The 21,711-nt window shown below is 49.2% G+C and overlaps 1 protein-coding gene across 1 annotated transcript; it reads right to left on the bottom strand.

Annotated features, from left to right (window-relative positions):
- Positions 1 to 5,884: 5,884 nt before the first annotated feature.
- Positions 5,885 to 21,325, bottom strand: NUFIP2 (nuclear FMR1 interacting protein 2). Its single transcript, XM_048519273.1, has 4 exons — positions 20,702 to 21,325; positions 11,764 to 13,503; positions 8,383 to 8,415; positions 5,885 to 7,702 (listed from the first exon to the last, which is right to left on the bottom strand). Exons 1-4 carry the CDS (start codon positions 21,039 to 21,041, stop codon positions 7,650 to 7,652), a joined length of 2,166 nt encoding a protein of 721 aa, XP_048375230.1. The 5' UTR covers positions 21,042 to 21,325; the 3' UTR covers positions 5,885 to 7,649.
- Between the last annotated feature and the right edge of the window lie 386 nt (positions 21,326 to 21,711).

Raw genomic sequence — 21,711 nt, 5'->3', positions numbered from 1 at the left:
CTACACTTGGGCTCTGCCTCTGCTTCGGTTTGCAAACACATTGCTTCAAGTTCCTCCCCTTTCTGCCTTAAAAAAGGCCCCAGCTGTGCTCTATAAACCACACACAACCCAAAGAAGGGAACAGAAAAACCAAAATGCCTCAGACACACAGGAACATAATTTTTATTCAACAGTATTCCTCACGTAGCCTCTGTCTAAATGTATTTGTTCTACACACACCCGTCTATCGCAATGGAGGGCTTTTCTCTTTAAAATAGAACCATTCCCTATGTGGGCAACTTAAATTTTAAGATGTGTTATGGCACGGAATACAAAATGAAATGTAAATCGGAAACTCTCTCCCATAGCTGACAAACCAAACCAAGATCTGGGGCCTAAACCTTAGGAAAAATTCAAGGTTTATCTTTGGGGAGTCAAGCTTCGCGCTGCAAACGTAGAGCCCCTCTTCCATGCTTCCACTTCAAATGTGTTGCCAGAAGGCATCAAACCCCAGAACCAAGATTCAGATTTGGAACTGGAGGTTAGACAGGACCGAGGGGGGAAAGCGACACCGTTGACCAAGAGCGCCGCTGTATCTTCTGGAGGAAGACTGTTCTGCTGCCGAGATGTGGCTTTCAAAATGCACCTCTTCCTCATAAGATTTAGAGTGGGGAAGGGGGGGACGGACCACCAGCTCAATTTATCTGCATGCAAGGGGCGCACATATTTCAACTAAAAAATGAACCGTAGGAAAATCAGGGGACTTTGCAGCAAGGGAGCCAGCCAAGGGAGGGACACCCCATCCCTCCTGGCAATGAGACACAAATTTGTAAAAGTTTCAAAACATATGCATAGTTTTATTTCATCGGCTTTAAGAACTAAACCCTCCCATGCCTCATGATTTCAGCAAAACTTATGTGTAAATCACAGTTTTTTTTAAAAAAAAAAACACGAGCTAATATATGCAGGAGAAATACAGAGATGCTTCAAAACAGAAACTGAACCCATATTGGGGGGGGGGGGGGGAGCCAGAACTGTGCGGTTTGTGCCCATGTTAGAGCACAGAGCTCACGGGTTAGGATGCAGACAGAAGCCACCTTTCTGAATATATATTTTTCATGCAAGGTGATTTTTTCCCCCATCTTAAAAAAAGTGAAGGAATTCTCAGTCAACTTAATTTTACAGCCTGCACAGATTTTCCCTCCTTCCACCTGGATATAATACTCTTTATGGTTAGTGGTGTGGTTTTAGATCTTTAATAAAACACACACAAAAGACCACACACTTTCTAAGATTCAAAAGTGTTTTCTCAATAGGCAAGGTTGGCAAACCCCCCCCCCCCCCGTCCTCCAGCTCCAAGACACAAGCTGAAGCAAAAATGCAAAGGAAAAAAGAGGAGGAGGTCAGGTTTTTGCTCTTCGAGCAGTTCAGAGACCTGCGGTCATTTTCTGTGCCTTTGGTGGTTTGGCCCAAGGTAAACAGCTGAGCAGAAAAATCCCAACAGCAGGAAACAAGTTATCCGGCTGTGCAAGGAAGCAGAGCCGCTTCTGCACACCTGGAGGATAGCCAAATTAACTGGCACATCGTTTCATTCAAACATCCTCCTACAATAAAGGCACATCATATGTTGCAGAGTAGAAGCCCCAGTCAGACAGAGAGGGAGAGAGAGAGAACAACACAGGGGGAGCTGAAGGCAAGATTCTACCAACCAAAAGGGATTTGGGGCCTTTTCTCATCCCATGTGTACCATCTGCATTTCTTCTCATTTCCCTAGAACCGTAACACTGGAAGGACCCATTGAGGCCATCTAGTCCAATCCCTGCTCAGCCTACAGCATCTCTTTTTATCTAGGCACTGCTTTAAAGACTAGTTAGTCTTTTTTTTTCTAGGAAGTTTTCTACTGCAAGAATGTTGTGGCAATCTACCTTTATAAAGCACGCTCATTCTCATACGGATTTGGAAATTCCAGGGTTGCTAGTCTGGGCCTGGTGAGCTAGAACGCACCAGAGACAGCTTGGGCCACTGAATGGTTTTAGGACCTTCCATGATTCCCAAATAAGGACAGTAGACTACAAGTGGGTTTAAGTACAGTAAGCATTAGCCAGCATTCCCTACTTACACCCAAGGCCTTGCTGGAAAGAGATTTGAAAACAGTGCTGAACTCAATACAAGGAAATGGCATCAGAGTAGACAAGCTTTTGGAAAGGGGTCCAATTCCACTGGCAAGTAGTGCCATATTCAAACATTCTTCCAGTCACCGTGTTGCTTTGGGGTGGGGGCAGAGGTCAGTTAACAGAAACCACAAAGCTAATGGCACAGAAGGTACTGCCCCCACGTGCCATGACATACAATGAATTCCCTAGGAATCTCTACAGTCCAGGAAGAATAATATATAAAAATAAATGAAATGTCAGAAACTGAGACAATTTACCAGCTTGGCTGTTTACCAAGACATTTCACTTCCTACATTTGGCATCACTAAAAACCCTGGGAAATGCAGACCCTAGGGAATCTTCACAAAGTAGTTCAAATTTTCGCATTGCCACCAGAAAAGCTCTTGGGAGAAAGCAACAACCAGGAAAACAATTTCAAACTGGTTTACATTGATCATCTTTGTACACTATCAGTGGCAAGAGTTGGGAGTCCCGTCCCCCTCGTCAACTACATACAAATGAGAACTTATTTGGTTGCAAGAGGGGGAGGGGGGGGGGAGAGAAAGACACAGCACTTCCAGAAAGCAAAGCTTGCATTGCTTATATTTTATGCTAAAAAATCTCACCTACTCCCCAATTATACACACACCCTTCATGTACTTGGAAATGTCACCTTGTTGGGAACTGAGTCCTATTTCCCAGCTGTGATAATGGGGTGCCAGAAAGCATACCCACAGAACACGGAGTTCAGCATACGAATGTCCATCATGCCTGCCGTTCCTTGCGTAGCATCAGCAAACACCAGGGCCAAACTGCAGGTGCAGTGCAGGATAACCGAATGAGACAGCTCTATAGGTCACAAGATAATCCTTTGGAACCATCTCTCCCCCAGACAGCGCCGTGTTCGACTGGAACCTACCAGCTGGTGATCCCTGGCCAGATCTGGCTGTCCTCAGTCACTTTTTCAGCCCTGGAACTCTGACACATGAGACCTGGGCCCTGTAGGATTTGGTTCACATCCACAAAGCCTGCAAGGTACAGTCTTACAACTGAAGACAGCCACGGTTGTACATATATTGCCCACCACCCTGTACCCTGGGCACCCACCCCACCCCCCGTTTGACTGTGTCCCATATTACTCACCACATGATAAGGGGACTTTTATTTTGGCACCATTTATTAGCTTAGGGTTTAATGACTGTATTTTCGCCATGTTTTAACACGTATTTAACAAAACTTATTTATTGTAATGTTAGCTGCCCTGAGCCAGACCAGGATAAAAACCAACATGAAATAAAAATCAATTAAAAAAGGGTAAAAATTTATCCTCCCAAAAAGGCAGTTCACAAACTGAAGAGGCGAGACTTTAGACATACCAAAGCCAATACATTCTGGTGAACAACTGCCTCTGAAGCACCTCCCTCCCCAAAATCTGCAAAGGAGTAAAGCAGAGATTTAAAAGGGGTAACTCTTTGCCACTCCCTCCATAGTACCTAAGAAATTCACTACAGGTCAGGTAAAGGCAGAACAGGTGAAGCTGAAAGCATGTTTGCCACAGAGCAGGTGGTGAAGAAAGATCCAAAAACTGGGCGTCAGTGTCAAGCTGACATTTTCTCGCCACTTCTTAAGACTACACTTGTAGACCACAAAACGCTTAGGTTCAGCAGAGCTAGAAAAATGCTCCTTTGATAGGCAGGGCACGGGGTTTTGCTGACGGCATCACTGTTGAAAAGTCTGATGAAAAAAGATTCAAAAGCCAAGAAGCAGGCCCTTCGCCAATCACAAAACATAGCGTCAGGGCTTCCATTCGCAACTAGCAACTGGTTTTTCAAGTGGCCAGGTAAATATTTTACATAACATTAAGTTCAGAAGGTCAGGATGGGAAGGGTGACCCGGATGGACAGCAGGGCAGAGCTTTCGTAGACCGAAGTTCAACCCAAGATGGGACAATCTAACCCTGGATGGAACTCCAGTCAGCAGGTAGAACAGAGCACAGGCTTCCCCGTGAGGGAACGAGGCACTGCACACAGGAAGCCAACAAATCAAAGTCTAGGCTACAACCGCCAAGTATCCTATGTGCTGGGGTTCTAGCGGATCAGCCAAATAAAGAGCTCCCACTTCCATGTCCAGAAATAGGCTCACCTGCTCCTTGGCTGACCAGACCTGAGTCATTCGCACGCAACACCTGATTCTCGTTTATGGGAGACGCTACTGCCCTCCCCTGGGAAGAAATCCACAGAAAGCGCACGGTTGCCATTCAGAAATAGGAGTGCCACCTCAACCTCTATACCAGGGGTCTGCAACCTGTGGCTCTCCAGATGTTCACGAACTACAATTCCCATCAGCCCCTGGTCATGGTGGCAGGGGCTGATGGGAATTGTAGTCCATGACCATCTGGAGAGTCGCAGGTTGCAGACCCGTGCTCTATACATTAGCTGAATATGGGAACATCTCAAAGCGGCATCATCACAAACAGCACCACCACGCTGACGGAGCCCTTCCCAAAACACCAGCCCACTCATGAGGCCTCAGCTCTCTTTTCACCCGCTAGTTCTTACACTCTCTTGCCCATTCCTCCCACCTCCTGGCTTCCATGTCCTAAATCAGAATCGGCTCATTTGCTGCCTCCCCATCCAGAGAAACACACCAAAATAACAGGCTTGCATTTTGTATGAGCTCAATAATTCCACGAAGGCTTCGTGAGAAGAGCAACCCGACAAGGAAGGACTGAAGGGAATATTAAAAATGGATTCAAGGGGGAGGGGGGGGCATCCCATTCACGGCCCTGAAGGGCAGCCCTTGGCTTACACGTCAGATTGGGGTACTCAGAAATAGAGACAACTCCCCTTTTGGATTCTGGGCAAGTTATCAGCAAGGCAAGTATGTGAGTCTCTCTCACAGCATGTGAATCTCTCTCACCCAGCAGAGCAGGAGCTCACCACCTGAACAGGAGATAGAGCATTGTCGAAGGCTTTCACGGCAGGAATCACTAGAGTGTTGTGGGTTTTCCAGGTGGTGCGGCAGTGTTCCTCTGAAGATGCCAGCCACAGGGGCAGGCGAAACGTCAGGAGAGAATGCTACTGGAACACAGTCATACCACCTGGAAAACCCACAATAACCATAGGTGTCAAACTCGCGGCCGTGAGTTCGACACCTATGCACAACACCCTAAGACCATGGAGGCGAACCTATGGCACTCCAGATGTTCAAGGACTACAATTCCCATCAGCCCCTGTCAGCATGGCCAATTGGTGGCAGGGGCTGATGGGAATTGTAGTCCTTGAACATCTGGAGTGCCATAGGTTCGCCACCACTGCCCTAAGAGAAAGAGTGCTGTGCTTTCTTCAGCGACAGCATTTGCATCTTTGTTCAATTGAGCCAGAAAACCATGGTTTGCTCAGGGAGACAGGGCCTGGATACAGCAGCTCCTCTGAGGTCAAACGTCAGGAAGCAGAGAGAGATACTGAGCATAGATCTACTGCCTTCAGTCTGCTGAGGGGCAACCTGGCCCCACTTCTTGTGTGTCCTGCCTCCCCAATCCCCCCACTCCACCGTATCCCACTTCAGTAGTTGGGCAAGAAGTGACAGCACACTTTAAAACAAGACAGTGTCCCAGATCAAGTAAGAGCAACCTATTGTAATCAGCCAAACACTCCAGAGAAAACAGGGCGGGGTGGTTTCCAACATGCGGAACGGCGATCGATAATCTTTCTTTCAAAAGCACTGCTAAAGGAAGAAAAAAAAACTAAGTCTTTAAAAGGGCTCCAAGTGAAGGTTTATTTTTTTTTGCCAGGAGCAACTTTAATAGAAGCAAATAAAGTTATTAAAAGGCATATTAAGGACACAACAAAAAAATTTAAAATGGTGGCAGCACAGATCTGGGGGAGGGGGGAGAGAAATTGGGTCATTCACCTCCCAACGGCCCAGAAGGACCAAAGAGGGGCATGATGAGTCAAGCACAAGCACAGCTGCAGATGCCCGCCTGGTCGGCTCGGAAAGGGGGGGTCCCAGAGAACAGAGGAAGCAGGACCTTCCCTCGCCTCTCAGCAGGGCCTCTTCGCAGCCCTTCCCAGACTTCAGCATGCTTCACCTGTCTTTGCACCTTCAATCTGGCCCAGTTTGTTCCCCGGGCACTAAATTTGAACCTTTTTTTAAAACAAAAACAACTATTTTTCTGTTTCAATACTAGTCGCCGTCCCCCCAGCCCCAATTCTATTCTTGTGATGACTCTTATTGTGAAGCAGGAGCGGAGAATAATAATAATCATAATTGTAATAATAATATACAGTGTTAATAAGCTAAAATGGCTGCCTTGGGGTGAGACCACAAGAGGGTTTCAGTTTGAAGCAGGGGAGGGTAGAAGTCAGATTGGGAAGGGCAGAGAGCAGGGAGCACTGGCTGTTTCTTTTCTTTTCCTCTTTTTTTCCTAATTAATTTCCAGATAGGACAAAGAAAAGGGGCAGGGAACGGGGAGGGGGGGGGGTTGTTTGTGTGTGCAAGTGTAACCTACAAAGTTAGCAAAAACACAACATCCTCTCTGTTTCAGCTTCACAACAGAGAACGGAACAAAACAAAACAAAAAAAGCCAGCCAAGTGTTAAAGAGATGGAAGAAAAATACCAAATACCTACAAGCTGAACAGATTTTGTTTGCTCCAATGGATATGGCGTAAATTACGGGAGCGGGGCTATTATTCCTGCCCCCTCCCCCTAAAAAAAAAAAAATCTTGGATGCCTTAATAAAACAAACTATGATCTAGACAGGGTCGGTCAAGATGACACATTCCTCCCAGAAGTGCAACAGACTGCCTTGCCGACCTTGTGGATTCCAGAACCACAGAGTGACCGTTTCCCAGAGAGGGAAGAAGACTCGCATGAGGTTTTAAAGGGCCCCTTCCTCAGTCTCCTTCACGGGGGGAGCAGCAGAGAGAAGAACCCTGCACTGCTCAGGTTCCCCCCTCCCCAGCAGGATTCAAGTAAAACTGGCAGGGGAGGGAAAGAGGTGAACAGCAGCATGGCCGGAGGGGAGGGGCCAAGGGCTGCCCCTCCCAGGTAGTTCCTAATCGATAGCATTTTCAAGATGGCTGCAGAGTCCCAGCCAAAGCTGAAGCCCCCTCCCCCGCGGAGGGCCAGAGCCAGCAGGGTGGGCAACACCCGGGTCCGGTTGGAGTTTAGGTCCACTCTTGGGACAAAAAACAAACAAACAAAAGGCAAGGAGAGGAGAACGTGGAAATTCAGAACCAGGCGTTTAAATAATCCCATAATGCAAGTCTCTATCAATTCCTTGTGATGTCTCCTCGTGCCCAGAGGCCCTTTTTAATTTTTAAAAATAACTATATATATATATATATTTAATATATATATTTGTATATATTATCCTGCAATTCTAGTTCAGATTCCCCTGCCACGTCAGACAGTTCCGGAAGGAGCACCAAAGCAGCTGCCACCCGGCCTCTACGGACAGCACATGGCCGCTGCTGGAGGCAGCCACTTCCCCTGGCAGTGCCTCCTCGCTCGCCTCACTGGTCAGGGTGATCCATGGCTTCGCCGTAAGTGATTATCCTTTTGGGATCTGCAAGAGAGGAACACAGATTGAGCCACGAGTTGGAGAGCTGGCCACAGGAAGAGCCCCAAGCTGGCTTCACACAGAGCTACAGAAGAAGACGATGACGAAGAGGAGTTTGGATTAATATTCCCCCCCTTTCTCTCCTGCAGGAGACTCAAAGGGGTTTACAATCTCCTTGCCCTTCCCCCCTCACAACAAACACCCTGCGAGGTAGGTGGGACTGAGAGAGCTCCGAGAAGCTGTGACTAGCCCAAGGTCACCCAGCTGGCGTGTGTGGGAGTGTACAGGCTAATCTGAATTCCCCAGATAAGCCTCCACAGCTCAAGTGGCAGAGCGGGGAATCAAACCCAGTTCCTCCAGGATGCCAGCATCACCTTTATTCCAACACCCACTCACATGCCAAGGTCTGCTTGGTGGTGGGTCTGTTTCCCATCAGACCACTTTGTGGGGTTCTAAACGTTACCATTTTAGAAGCAGCTATTGGTTGGATTGGGGAGAGATGGGTTTGTGTCACTGCTCAGCCATTAAAAGTTTGCTGGGGGACATGCAGCTACAGCACCCCAGCCTAACTGCAGGGAGTCTTGCAAGAATCAAATCAAGCGGGATCCCCTGCTCCATGTACACTAAACTCAACCACTCATGATTGGTACAGGAAGACACTGAACAGAAAGGTCGAGGTTCCTTACCTTGCTTTTGCAAATTACAAAGAGATTCCATTTCTGTGGAAGAAAAAGTAGGGAAAATGTCAATATTTACCCAGGACACCCTGGTAAACCTCAGGGTTGACCACTGACTTTAAACCAAGCAATGAAATCCATTCACTGAAAGAGCTCCTGTAATACAGGGACTGCACAGCCAGGACTCTGCTTCTCAGCAGACCATATTTAGGTCATGTGTGATCTTCCTAAAAGCTGCACGACGTTCACAGAGACACGGGGCTTTGTCCTCAGATGCACAGTATTAAAGTTACAGATCCATTAAAAAAAGGAAAGGTACTGTGCGGGGGAAGGGGGGAGAAGAAGAGTTGGATTTATATCCCCCCTTTCTCTCTTGTAAAGAGACTCAAAGGGGCTTGCAAACTCCTTTCCCTCCCCCCTCACAACAAACCCCCTGTAAGGTAGGTGGGGCTGAGAGAGCTCTGAAGAATTGTGACTAGCCGAAGGTCACCCAGCTGGCATTAGCACAAGATAATCTAATTCAGATAAGCCTCCACAGTTCAAGTGGCAGAGCAGGGAATCACACCCGGTTCTCCAGATTAGAGTGCACCTGCTCTTAACCCGTACACCACACTGGCTCACATTCAGAAACAGTCATCATGAAAGATTTCCATATCAGCATCCTGCTCTTGCTGAGGATGCTTGACCTTTCATACATCCGAGCAGTCCCCTTGGGAGCCATGGGGCACCGAAAGCTCCGAGAGACCCCCCAGCCCAGGACCACAGAGGGAAATCTGCTCGGAAGCATCGCCCAGCAGTTCCTCTTCAACTATATGATAATCATAACAGGTTTGGAATTTCTGTCTCAAAGACAAGTTCAGATCCTGACATCTAGTTCCACCCTTGCAAACAGGTGCAGGGTGACATGGGCAAGAGACAATGGAACATTTCTATTTGGAGAAAGCCACCACCAGAGAGCATCCAGTACCCATATCCACTGATAAGAATTCTGTAGGCCAGCACAACCTTCTGTCCAGATTTAGAATTGAAAGCCCACAGATAAAAGTAGAACCAAGTCTTTAGAGAAGCTCACACATAAAGCACCCCCCACACCCCAACTTTAACCAAATAAATACATCTGCAATGGCTGTTCTACAGGCAGAGGGCTCTTTCCTGGCACATCTGGCAGAAAACACCTTAGGGAAGGCAGATAAGCCTAGACTGGGAAAACAGGTCATGCCTCTGGGCACGCCGTTTGAAACACCCTCTCTCCCAACCTCAGTGCTGCAAGATGCCAAGAAATCAGCTCCAAGCCTGTGTTCAGAGGTGACAGAGGCACCCGCAAAGCACTGAATTCACAACTTGTCTCTTCCTCCTGACCTAGTTGGCCACTGAAGCACAGCGGTGCCAGGCCGGGCCACCCGCTCCGTTTCCCAGGCTGCTCTCCTGCCACTTGGCATCAGAGCAGCCATCAAGCAAAAAGGTGGGGATCCAGTGGCAGAACAGGCACTGTGAAAGGTCCCCATCAGCATCCCTGACCATGGAAACCAACCCCTTCCAGTCAAACCTGCTCAATCTTCCTCTCCCCTCTGCTGCTCCCGCTGGCCGCCAGCCACCGTCACCTTATGGCTTGAAACCATCTGAACATGCCCTAGTCTAGTGGTTCTCAAGCTACATTCCAGGGAGGCTTACCCAAGGATCCTCAACAAAGGGATCAGTCACGGGGCATAAGTTTTTCTGAATGAGTTTGTCTACCACTCCCGACCTTGCTCCACAATGCAGAGTCTTGGGGAGGGGAGGAGGGGCTTTGCCATATGTCATTTTCCAGGGCAGAGGAATTCTGTGGGAGTTGAGCGCATGCCGCAGAATGGGCCCTAGAATTTAACACGGAATTCCGCAGCCGACAGATGGATGGGGACGACTTCATGAAAGGTGGCAAGTCTGGAAATCACTGCCCGGGATCCACGGCCAAACGCCTCAGTCCCAAATGCTATGTTTCCTCATGCACAGGGACCCTGACAGAAGAAAACACTGCAAAGAAGTCGAAGGCTTTCACGGCCAGATTTAACTGGTTGTGGTGGGTTTTCCGGGCTGTGTGGCCATGGTCTGGTGGATCTTGTTCCTAACGTTTCGCCTGCATCTGTGGCTGGCGTCTTACACTCTGGACAGAGTGTGTAACAGACTTCCCTCTGTGATACACCTCTGAAGATGCTAGCCACAGATGCAGGCGAAACGTTAGGAACAAGATCCACCAGACCATGGCCACACAGCCCGGAAAACCCTCCAGAACCAACTGCAAAGAAACATCTGCTATGATGACCTTTTGTAGCTGAAGAGGTCTTTACAGGGAGGCACCAAAACTGAACCTCTGGGAGGGAGTTAGAAATGTTGAGCTTTGGAGAAGAAATGTGATTTTTTTTCCTGTGAAGACACTCACTCCCAAGTATGCCAGATATCAGGCTTCCAATAAAACACACAAAAGGGGGTGCGGGGAACTGAAGGGTTTTTGGCTGCAAGCAAACTGAGGCAGATGTGACCTTCCCCTTGAGACATCTAACTGATCGTGAGTCATAGCCAAAGTACCCTGAAAACAGACTACAAACAAGAAAACAATGGAAGAAGAAGACAATCTTCCCTCACCCCAGTAATTTATTCTGCCACCACAGAGAGAGATTTCTCTCAATTCAGTCCCACTAAGGTTGGAGGGCTGCAATCAAGAAACTTACTGGGGAAGTTACCTAACATGTCACGGAAGTGGACATACAGATTTGGACTGCTGGTCGCTTCAGCCAATAGTGCCTGGCAGGAGCTTTTTGCCATCCCTACTACTCAAGATCTTTTAACTAGAGATACTGAACCTAATGCCTAATACTTAAACCAAGTCCTCACCTAGCTATGGATCTTTCCTTTCCCGGGCAACTCTGCAGCATCTGCCCAGCAGTTGAATTTATGTTGGTTTTTGACCACATTACCAGCAGGAAACAGACATTCATAGAATCATAGAGTTGGAAGAGACCTCAAAGGCCATCAAATCCAACCCCCTGCAATGCAGGAACACTGCATTGCATTGGTAGCAAAGCGTTTGTCTACCCTGTTTCCCCCCAAAATAAGACCTACCCCAAAAAGAAGCCCTAGCATGATTTTTTGGGATTCTTGAAATATAAGCCCTACTCCCAAAATAAGCCCTAGTTACAGATTCCCCGGCGCAGCTGATCTGGTCACGTGGGGGGTGCAAAATCATGGGGGGAAAAACAAGACATCCCCTGAAAATAAGTCCTTGCGCATCTTTTGGAGCAAAAATTAATATAAGACCTTGTCTTATTTTCAGGGAAACACGGTAGCCTTAAGCATGAACACTTATTTCAGGGTAATTTTTTTAAGCGGTCAGGCGTAAGGAAAGAAAGGCATTACCTTGAGTGTGATATAGAACAGCAGCCCTCAGGTCAAAATCACCCCAGCTCTCTTTCCTTTCTAGGCCTCTCTGGTACCTCTGTTCTTTGGTGGAGGCTAACAAACCGTTCGTAGGGGAGGCCAGCTGATTCTCTACATGATAGTCCTTGGAGAGAAAGATAAATGCCCCTGGGCTGCTAAGTTCGGCTGGGTGAAGACCACTTGATTGATGTGACTCCAACAAACCACCACCCCCCTCGCCAGCAGTTCCAAGCTTTACAATGCCACTAAGGAGCTGCGGACTAGTCCGTTTGTCCAGCTCGTAAGCCTTGGGGAACACAGGCGGATCGGGTCCCGGGGGAGCAGAGTCAACCACCTGCGAAGCCAAAGCAGTAGGGCATTCCCCTTGAGATGTCACCTCCTCAGATTTACTGTCCACCAATTTCCTAGCCGCAGTCTCAGGACCCGCGTTGGGCTCATTTATAAATGATAAACCCCACTGGTTCTGGAAGATGTCACCAAGGCTCTGTTGGTTTGCCTGGAACAACGGTTCAGCCGGCGTGGCGTTGAGGAAAACGGCTTGCATATTTGAAGGGTAGATAAAAAGACTCGACTTCTTCGGCTCCGTAGCCGAGGACATACCCGCATCCTGGGGCACTAACTCGGAAGAGGCCAGCAAGATGGCGCCGGCAGCAGGCGCAAGCTGCAGCGACTGGCTCCCTGTAGAACACACACTGCGGTCCGCCCCTGCTAAAAGCGGACCATTTGAAAAGCTAGCAGAAGTAACGGATTTCATAGCGGACATGGGGACTTGAGAAAGACGGCTAGAGGGCTGGGCTTCAGCAGCAGATGACGAACACAAAGAGGAAGAGGAGGACGACGATGACGATGAAGACGACGACGATGACGACAAAGACGGGGCTTGTGCAGCCTTGTTGAGGTTCTCTTTTACTTTGCTTGCATAACTGATTTTAGGAACAATTTTCGCACTGCTGTTGTCCACTGGGAAAACCGGTGGTGGTTTAAAGAGGGTCCAAGAATCCTCTTTGGAAGCAGACGCAGTTTTCCCTTTGGGCCGCTCCTCAAACTTTTTGCTAGGGACCCCCACCTTGGCCTCTGGGTTTTTCCGCTGTATATCCCCGACACTCAGCTTCCCGCGGCCGACCCCCATGGCCCCCGTCTCACACTTCCAGGCAAGTTTCATGCCGTCCACTCTGCTCCCCTTCATTTCAATGCAGTCAGGTTTGAAACCTTCTGACTCCTGCTTTAAGGCTGAGGGGGTCACCGCGGGCTCGTGGGGCATTTTCTCCTGCACCAAATTCAGGTTCTCGCAGCCCCTGGCACTGTTTTGCCTCCCTTTCCGCTTCTTGGGAGTGGTGTAGCCGCTCTCGGATCCGCTCCCGTCATTCTCCAAGCCTTTGCTGACGTAACCATTGGTGATGTAGCTACAGCTGTTTGTGATGACCCCATTGGGAACAGAGACAACCTCCGGCTTTTCAGGGGGCTGGTTCTCTCTCTGTTTGTTTTCATAGCATTTCTCGTTCCTTCTGTCTATGCCTCCTTTGGGAATGAAATGTTTGGATTTGAGTCCGGCTTTTCCAAAGGTGCCACCCTTCACAGTCTGTCTGAGCGTGAGGCTAGTATCTCCGGGCTGCTGGCTGCCGTTGGGAACCCTGGAAATAAGGCTGGCTGTTTCCATGGAGTTCAGACTCTTTACAGACGCTTCTCTTTCCCCGACATTCCCATTGAACTCGCCATGGCCTGCAAAAGAAAGACAACATGATCAGTGTATTGTTGAACGCTTTCATGGCCAGATTCAACTGGTTCTGGTGGGTACCAGACCACGGCCACACAGCCCGGAAAACCCACTAGAACCAACACGATCAGTCCTCACAGTTACCCTGTTAAGGCCTAAAGCAGCGAGAACAGGACTCATTTCCACGTACAAAACTGCCTGCAAGTGGCTGAGTTTTTATTTCATTTAAATATGCACAATATTTTCCTTATCTGCCCAAACGATTCCATTTTGGAAATGCTCAGAACAATCCAGAAATACACATCAGTGCTTATTTTCCGCATATGAAGAAGAGAGGCAGAAATGTGGTTCTTGGGGGGGGAGGGGGATGGATGGTGAGCACCGGCACCTCGGATGGCCAGAACACCTCTGCACTTGAACCTCTTCCAGTTTGTCCCAGTTTTGTTTCAGACGCCGCGTTCCTAGCTGAACCAACATTTGAAACCAAGACACACCCTATGGTATCCCCAAAGAACTTTCCACCTTACATTCCCTCCTACAGGTGCAACAAGTTTGTGGGGAATTTCCAAGATGGAAAATATTTTACTCCGTAGCTAAACTGAACTTTTGCCCAATTAGCCAGGACCTGACAGTGCCTGTATTTTGTTTGATCCTCAAGTACAAGGCAACCCTATCCAAAACATTGCATGTTTCAACCCATTAACCATAAATGCTTAAGGTGTCAAACTCGAGGCCCTCCAGATGTTATGGACAACAGTTCCCATCGTCCCCTGCCAGCATGATGCTGGCAGGGAATTATGGGAACTGTAGTCCATACATTCTGGAGGGCCGCAAGTTTGACACCTGTGGCTCAGAATCTGACATAGACACACTACAACTGGAAGTGCAAAAGAGACAGTAGCAAAAGAAAATGCACAGGTTTAAGGATGACACCTGGACATTTCCAGTTCTTGCTCTCCAATGAGAAAAATGTGGAAAATATAGAAAATTAGCTTGTCAAGGAGAAGACTAGATTAGAGTCGTTCTTCCCAATATTCAGCTTTCCATCACTGGAGAATTGTTTTAAGAAGCCCCATCCTACCCTTCACCTATCTAATCAGGTATAACAGACACAGGTGTGGTGCCTCCACAAAAACAGACCCGAGAAGAAAGGCACAAAACTATGGCTCATTCCGCACATGCAGAATAATGCACTTTCAAACTGCTTTCAGTGCTCTTTGAAGCTGTGCGGAATAGCAAAATCCACTTGCAAACAGTTGTGAAAGTGGTTTGAAAACGCATTATTTTGCGTGTGCGGAAGGGGCCTATCATTTACCAGAATAAAGAGACCCCATGCAAAAAGATAGCCTCCGTTTTATGAAGCCAGGGCATCAGCAGTTTGTTCATGTAAGTTGGGGGATTGCACAGAATATGGAATTATGACGTTGCATGAATATCATTCACATATATTTTTTAACTATACTTACAAGTAAACATGCACAAACATATGTCACTTACAAGTAAACGTGCATAAACATATGCCACCAACTAACAAGGTGTATATACAGTTATTCCTATTCATTTACCTATAAACATAAATGTGTTTTAACTATCTGAACATCTGAAATATAAATATAATATAGGTTAACATATACAGTATGCAGAGATATGGACATCATCCTCTGTCTTTTTTTCTTGCAGATGAGTCTTAAAAGACTTCTCGTTCATTGTTCAATGTCATAATTCCATATTCTGTGCAATTCCCTGATTTCCTTCGTTGCACACTGACACAATATACATACTCTTCCTGTAAGTTGCCAGAACTTCAGAATCCACTGTAAAAACGCCTTTCAAGCCAAGCAAGATCTTTGCCCAAGACAGACTCACTACATTTCGATACACATAATGTTTAGTGAACTGGGTTAAATAACAGAATATTGCCATTTTTGAATATCACTGCCCACAACAGAAGAGCCAGTGTGCCTTAGAAGGACAGCAGAGGAAGATACCTGCTTGCTGGACATTGCAAAATATGCATAGGGAGCAAAGTCCCAATAGAAAGCATAAGATCACTGTAAGGGATGGAGGTGCAACAGACCAATTTTTAACCTAAAGAAAATCACCAGGGAGGGATATCAGCAAACACTATCAATATAGCATAGCCCCGATAGCAGCCATCATACTAGCCCTGTAGCACCACACCATCAAATACAAATGAAAGATCCTCTCAAAATGAACCTGTTCAACTAGACATAGAAGTCTTAAATGTAGAGATAAATGTAAGATTCTACACTTAGGCGGAAAAAATGAAATGCACAGATATAGGATGGGTGACACCTGGCTTCACAACACTACATGTGAAAGGAATATGGGAGTCTTAGTAGTCCACAAACTGAACATGAGTCAGCAGTGTGATATGGTAGCCAAGAAAGCCAATGCAATTCTGGGATGCATCAATAAGAATATTCTGTCTAGAGATCGAGGGAAGTAATTGTACCACTGTACTCTGCATTGGTCAGACCTCACCTAGAATACTGTGTTCAGTTCTGGGCACCGCAATTCAGGAAGGATATTGACAAGCTGGAACGGGTCTAGAGGAGGGTGACCAAAATGGTAAAAGGTCTGGAATCCATGCCCTATGAAGAGAGACTTGGAGAACTGGAGATGTTTAGTCTGGAGAAGTGAAGGTTAAGGGGGGACATGATAGCTACGTTTAAATATTTGAAGGGATGTCATGTCAAAGAGGGAGCAAGTTTGTTTTCTGCTGCCTCAGAGACTAGGGCATGAATGGATTCAAGGTGCAGGAAAAGATTCCACCTAAACATTAGGAAGAACTTTCTGACTGTCAAGGCTGTTCGACAGTGGAATTCACTGCCTCGGAGAACGATGGAGTCTCCTTCTTTGGAGGTTTTTAAGGAGCGTTTTGATTGGCAGGGGATTGGACTTGATGGCCCTTGGGGTCTCTTCCAACTCTATGATTCCAAGTCCTGATGGTCAAGAGAGGAGGGGGGGAGAGTGTAGTTGGGCTTCTTAACTTGTTCCTATCACTTTCACAATTTTCGCCATCATGTTTGAAAACGTATCTCCACATGAAGGCTGGAAATCCTTTCCCTTTTTAACAGATCTAAGGTGATACTGTCAAGGATACCAAGGGCCATATGCCTTTAGGAGCAGACAAAGCTCATCAGTGTTCCCGTGGCAAGTGACAGATAACAGCCAACACAATACTTTTGGTTCATTTGAGGGAAGAATTCCTCAGATTGCTTCTAATTATAAATGCAATGACCCTTTATGCTGTTCCAGCTGTTTCCCAGCAATTGCCAAAAGCTAGTTTGCAAAGGCCTCCATGTAAAAGGGAAACAGCAGCCTTTGAAAACCCAAAGAAAGAAGTTCTGTCATCCTCCATCTTTCAAAGCAACACAATAAGTCAAAATTGGTATCGTTACATTCCAAGAATAAGTATTCTTGAATCCCCCTACCCCAATAGGCACAGGGACCTTGGTGCACAGACATGAGACTAGAAGGTTTCTTTTAAAGCAGGCTTTGTACGTTGTTTCTAAGCTTTGTAACTTCCAGAAATCCCTTCCAATAAAATGTCCTTAGTGTGGAACCCCCGAGCAGCAGCAAAGGATCCTGGGGCATATTATATGGCACTGCTGGGTCTCAAAGAAAAAGACAGCACAGCCTTGAATACTCCCAATATTCTATTTAGCGGCACACTGCATGAGAAGACCAGCATTAGTCTTCTAGCCTGCCTGATCTTCTCACTGAGGAAACTCCAGGTGAGAGGCCTCCAAATAGCCACTTGCCTACTTTCCACAGCTTCTGGTTAACACAAAACAAGGAATTAGGTCTAAACTTGGAAACAGGGAAAATTCTCCATTCCAAGATGCACCCAAACCAGCAGCGACTATGTGGAAAGTCAGAACACGTCAATTCATCAGGAAGTCCCCATAGCCCCAAAAATTGTCAGGAATAGCAAGCCTTCATTTTGACAAATTCTGGGACAAGAGCATCAAGGGGTTTTGTGTCTCCTTATACAGCAGGCAAAAGAGATATCTTCCTGGATCATCTTTATGTCAGTGGGGGAGTATGTACGCTTTCAAATGTTATCAAACTGAGCAGAAGTTTGGCAAACGTGTTAACCTCTCTGGGGGTACTAACTTGCCTAAATGTCCTATTAAAATATCAACAAGTCCCAGTTTCACAAAAATGAGGGTTCTTAAGAAGACGTGAAGGTCTGAAAGGGGGAAGAGTGTTTCAAAACTTCACTTTTCTCCCATTTTCTCTAGATCTTTCCATCTGTATCCCCAGTACAAGCGATCACAATGGAAGCAGGGAACTGGATCAAGCTCCCCCCTCCATTTGTCTCTGACTTCCTGAGATTTATTTAAAATACAGATGCACACTTAATTGGAAGAGGCCTCACAGTACAGTTTCCTCACCTTCATCTCAACATCAATGGCATAACCTGGTCACCAGAGAAAAGGATCTTGCTAATTTACAATTCATGGTCTGACATATTGCTTTCTATGCTGTTTGGCATTTCACTGTTTTTGAAGAATGGAGCTATTCCATTTCTGAAAACTGCTTGCCAGTGAGGAACAAGTGGGCAAGCATCATCCATTTGTGTTTGCTAATTGTGGCCAGATGTCTGGGCCACCCAAGATCCAAAGGCACTGCTATGACCTTTGTCGTGTCGTCGTCCTAACAATCTGAATGGAAAAATGCTATGTATTTTAATAAATGAAAACATTTCCAAAATCGCAAAATGGAAATGAATTCAGTGTTTCAAATTATTCATTATGCATATATAGGAAAGCTGTGCCTCTCAGAAACACACCAATATTTCTATGTAACTTCTACATACGCAAAAGACACTGGTCTACCTCATACCAGAGCACTGGCCCACTTCGCCCAATAATGCCTCCACAACAAAGCAACAGATCTCCAAGAATTCGGGCTCTTCTAGCCCGTTTATCTGAGATCCCTCTAACTGATATTACCAAGGTCTGACTTTAGGACCCTTTCCATGTAAAATTCATCTGATCACCTCATGTGCCTACACCAAATCTTAAAAAGCCCAGATCAAAGCATGGTCCAAAATGTTCTTTTTAACATTTTTGTTCGGTATTTTAGCCTTTCTGAAGAAAGGAGTTATTCCATTTAGAAAAACCCCTCGCCAGTGAACAACACCCACACTAGGGTTGCCTCCACCAATGGCCACAGTAGAATCATAGGCTAAACCACAGCACCCCTTGATATACAAACCTCAGAACCCAACTATGGCCTAGGTCCGTGGTGGCGAACCTTTGGCACTCCAGATGTTATGGACTACAACTCCCATCAGCCCCTGACAGCATGGCCAATTGGCCATGCTGTCAGGGGCTGATGGGAGTTGTAGTCCATAACATCTGGAGTGCCAAAGGTTCGCCACCACTGATAGGTCATCAGTTGACTCTGTTAGGGATGCTTAATTTTAGGGTGACTCTGGATCAAAGCACATCCACAGTTTCAAGAAAGTGCTGAAGAGAAGAAAGGCTTTCCTAGAACCCTCTAAAAAACTAGATGGACGGACACAAACCAGCACAATCAAACCTAAAACTGGCTGCCATATTCCCACCTTGGACACAGAGAAAAACATTTCACAGGCACCTAGGAAATGCAGCACATACCTTCCTGCCTCCCTCAGGCGTTCCAACCTAGGGAATCCTTTACAAACCCCTTAATTCATCCCCTCCAGCGCTAATCCCGAAGGCCTTGCCCCACAGATAACCCCCCAAGTTCCTGCAGCTCTTTTGGGCTAGCTAACAGTGCCTGGAACTTTATAGCCTGCTGCTAATCCCAAACACAGCTCCTGAAGGTGCATGTAAGAGAGGGGACGGGGGCCAAACAATAAAACCCCATGGCACTTGACGGTCCCCAAGCTAGTCCTACCTTTGCCCCTTCCCGTAATCCCACCTTTTGAATCTGACTGTTGGTTTTTATGTGTCTTTATCGAGGGGGTCCAAACTCGACAGCAGCCAGGCGGGTGCCCCACGCTAGCCCTATTATAGCCCCCCTCCCTGAACCCCCCCTTTTGCATTTGAGTGCTGCTTTTAATTGTTTCCGTGTTGAGGGGGGGGCCCAAAGCACAAAACGCCACAGCAGCCAGGCGGGTGCCCCACATTATTCGGACCTTTGCGCCCCCCCCCCTCCCCCCTTCATGCCATGTTCTGTATTTTATTAAGTTTGTGGGAAGGGGGCCATGCAGCAGCGCTGGGTGAAAAAAGGGTCCGGCTTTTTAAGACCCTCGCATGTTTTTTTCCTAACTTATACTTAAATCACAAGTGACCTCAAGAGTGAAGAAGTGGGGCGCCATTTTCAAATAATGACTAAAACTGGGGGGGGGGGGGGCAGGGGAAGGGTGCCCCTCTCCTGAGGCTCGACACGAAGACCCCCGGGCCTTGCTGAGGGGCCTTTCCCTGGGGCAGCCCCACATTGCCCCCCAGGCTGGAAGCAGGGGCCTCCACAGCCGCCTCTTTGGCTCCCGCTCTGTCTGAGGCGAAAAGGGGGTCCGGCGTAGCCAGGCCAAGGCCGGCCGGAGGAGCCGCCTCAGCCGCCGCCGGGCCCGGCCGCCTCGTCTCCCGCCCAACATGGCGGCGGCGAGAGGAGGAAGCAGCCCCGGAGAATGTTCCAGCGGCGCCGGGAAGGACAAGGCCCGGCCCGGGCGCAGGAGCGAAGCGAGGCCGGCGGAGGAGGAGGAGAAGAAAGGGAAGGTCAGGCCGGCCTAGGCCTCTTGCAGGCCGGGCGGGCGGGAGTCCTTCCGACCGCCGCCACGTTATTCCGGATCCACGTCTGCTTCTCCCCCCCCCCCCCGCCCAGAGACCTATTTCGGGAGGAGGCCTCCTCGCTCGTCCCAGATCCCACCCTTCCCCGCGCCTCCATTTTCGGGCTGTCCCGGATGACTCCCCCCTTCCTCCCCGCACACGCGGCCGCCCGCGGGGAACCTCCCGCCGTGCCCGGTCTCCTCGGAGGGAAGGAGCGCCTCTGCAACTCGTGCCAGCAGCGCCCGGCTTGCAGAGTCGCCCCCCGCCCGTCCGCCCCCCGCCGAGGGGGGTCTTCGCCCGACCCCCCCCCCCTTCCCTTCCCTTCCCTTCCCTTCCCCACGCCGGGCCAGGCCCGGAAGATCGCGGTCTTCCCCGCAGCCCCGAGGAGCCCGGCGGGCTTCCCGCAGCCCCGGACCTGCTTTCTTGGCGGGCACGTCGTGCTGCTGGAGGCTCCCTCCTGCGCTGGCGGCGGCGGCGGCGGCGGGGGTCCTGGGCTCGTGCTTCAGGGCTGGCTTGTGCGGCGGGGCCTTGCCGGGGCTGCCGTCGGCCGAGTAGTGTTGGTGGTGGTGGTGGTTGTAGTAGTAGAAGGACTGGTGATGCGCCGGCGGCGGGTGGTGATGGTGGTGGTGTTGATGGTGTTGATGGTGGTGGTGGTGGTGGTGGGGCGGCGGCGGCGGAGGCTGCTGGGGCTGCTGCTGCTGCTGCTGCTGCTGGGGCGGCGGCGGCGGCGCTGGCGGGCCGGGCTGCTCCTCCATCGAGAGGGGACGGGGCCTCCTGCGGGCTGCGGCTTCTCTCGCGGGCTCAGCCTCCCGCCCAGCCCAGCCGGCCCTCTCCGCCCGCTCCTCCTCCTCCTCCTCCTGGCCGCCGGATCCCGCCGCTCCCCGGGTGCGATGCCGGCGCAGGGAGGCGGCACTCAGCCGGCGCCCGCCCGTCGTCCTCTCTGTCTCTGGGCGGCCGGCCGGAGCGGGGCAGGCGGGCGGGCGAGCGGACTGGCAGGCCGGCTGCGGCCATCCAGGGGCTTCCGGCCCGGCTCGCTCCGCCCCCGATCCGCGCCCAGCCAAGCCAACGTCAGCACTTCTGCAACTCCGGCGGCGGGGGTTGACTCCGCACGCTCCGCCTCGCCGCCGCCGCCTCCCAGCAGAGCCCAGCCGGGGCTCCCCCCCTGCCCGGGCTGCAGCCGCTCCAGGCGCTCTTGCTCATCGGGGGTCTTTGCAAGCGCATCCGCGTGTGCGCGCCTTCACACGAGCGCCCAAGCCGGGGGTCAGTGGGGGTGCCCCGACGGACGCCTTGCCCGGGATTCTGCCCCAAGCAGGGGAACGACAAAGACAGGGCTCGGCTCAGCCTCGGGGGAGGGCACCCCTACCCGTTCCCCCACAACTGCCAGAACCCAACTTCCGCCTGGGATGGGTTGCAAACGACAGACTC

Source organism: Sphaerodactylus townsendi, linkage group LG16 (assembly GCF_021028975.2).
Source record: "Sphaerodactylus townsendi isolate TG3544 linkage group LG16, MPM_Stown_v2.3, whole genome shotgun sequence".
Taxonomy (NCBI): Eukaryota; Metazoa; Chordata; class Lepidosauria; order Squamata; family Sphaerodactylidae; genus Sphaerodactylus; species Sphaerodactylus townsendi.
This window is presented reverse-complemented; position numbering and strand designations above follow the sequence as displayed.

Bases quoted from the DNA above. Each gene is read 5' to 3' on its own strand.
- NUFIP2 (XM_048519273.1), bottom strand. From the start codon at position 21,041: ATGGAGGAGCAGCCCGGCCCGCCAGCGCCGCCGCCGCCGCCCCAGCAG. The intron at 8,416-11,763 runs GTAATGCCTTTC...TTTCTTCCACAG, and splicing joins TGTTCTATATCACACTCAAG to AAATGGAATCTCTTTGTAAT. The intron at 7,703-8,382 runs GTAAGGAACCTC...CCTCTCTTGCAG, and splicing joins TTGTAATTTGCAAAAGCAAG to ATCCCAAAAGGATAATCACT.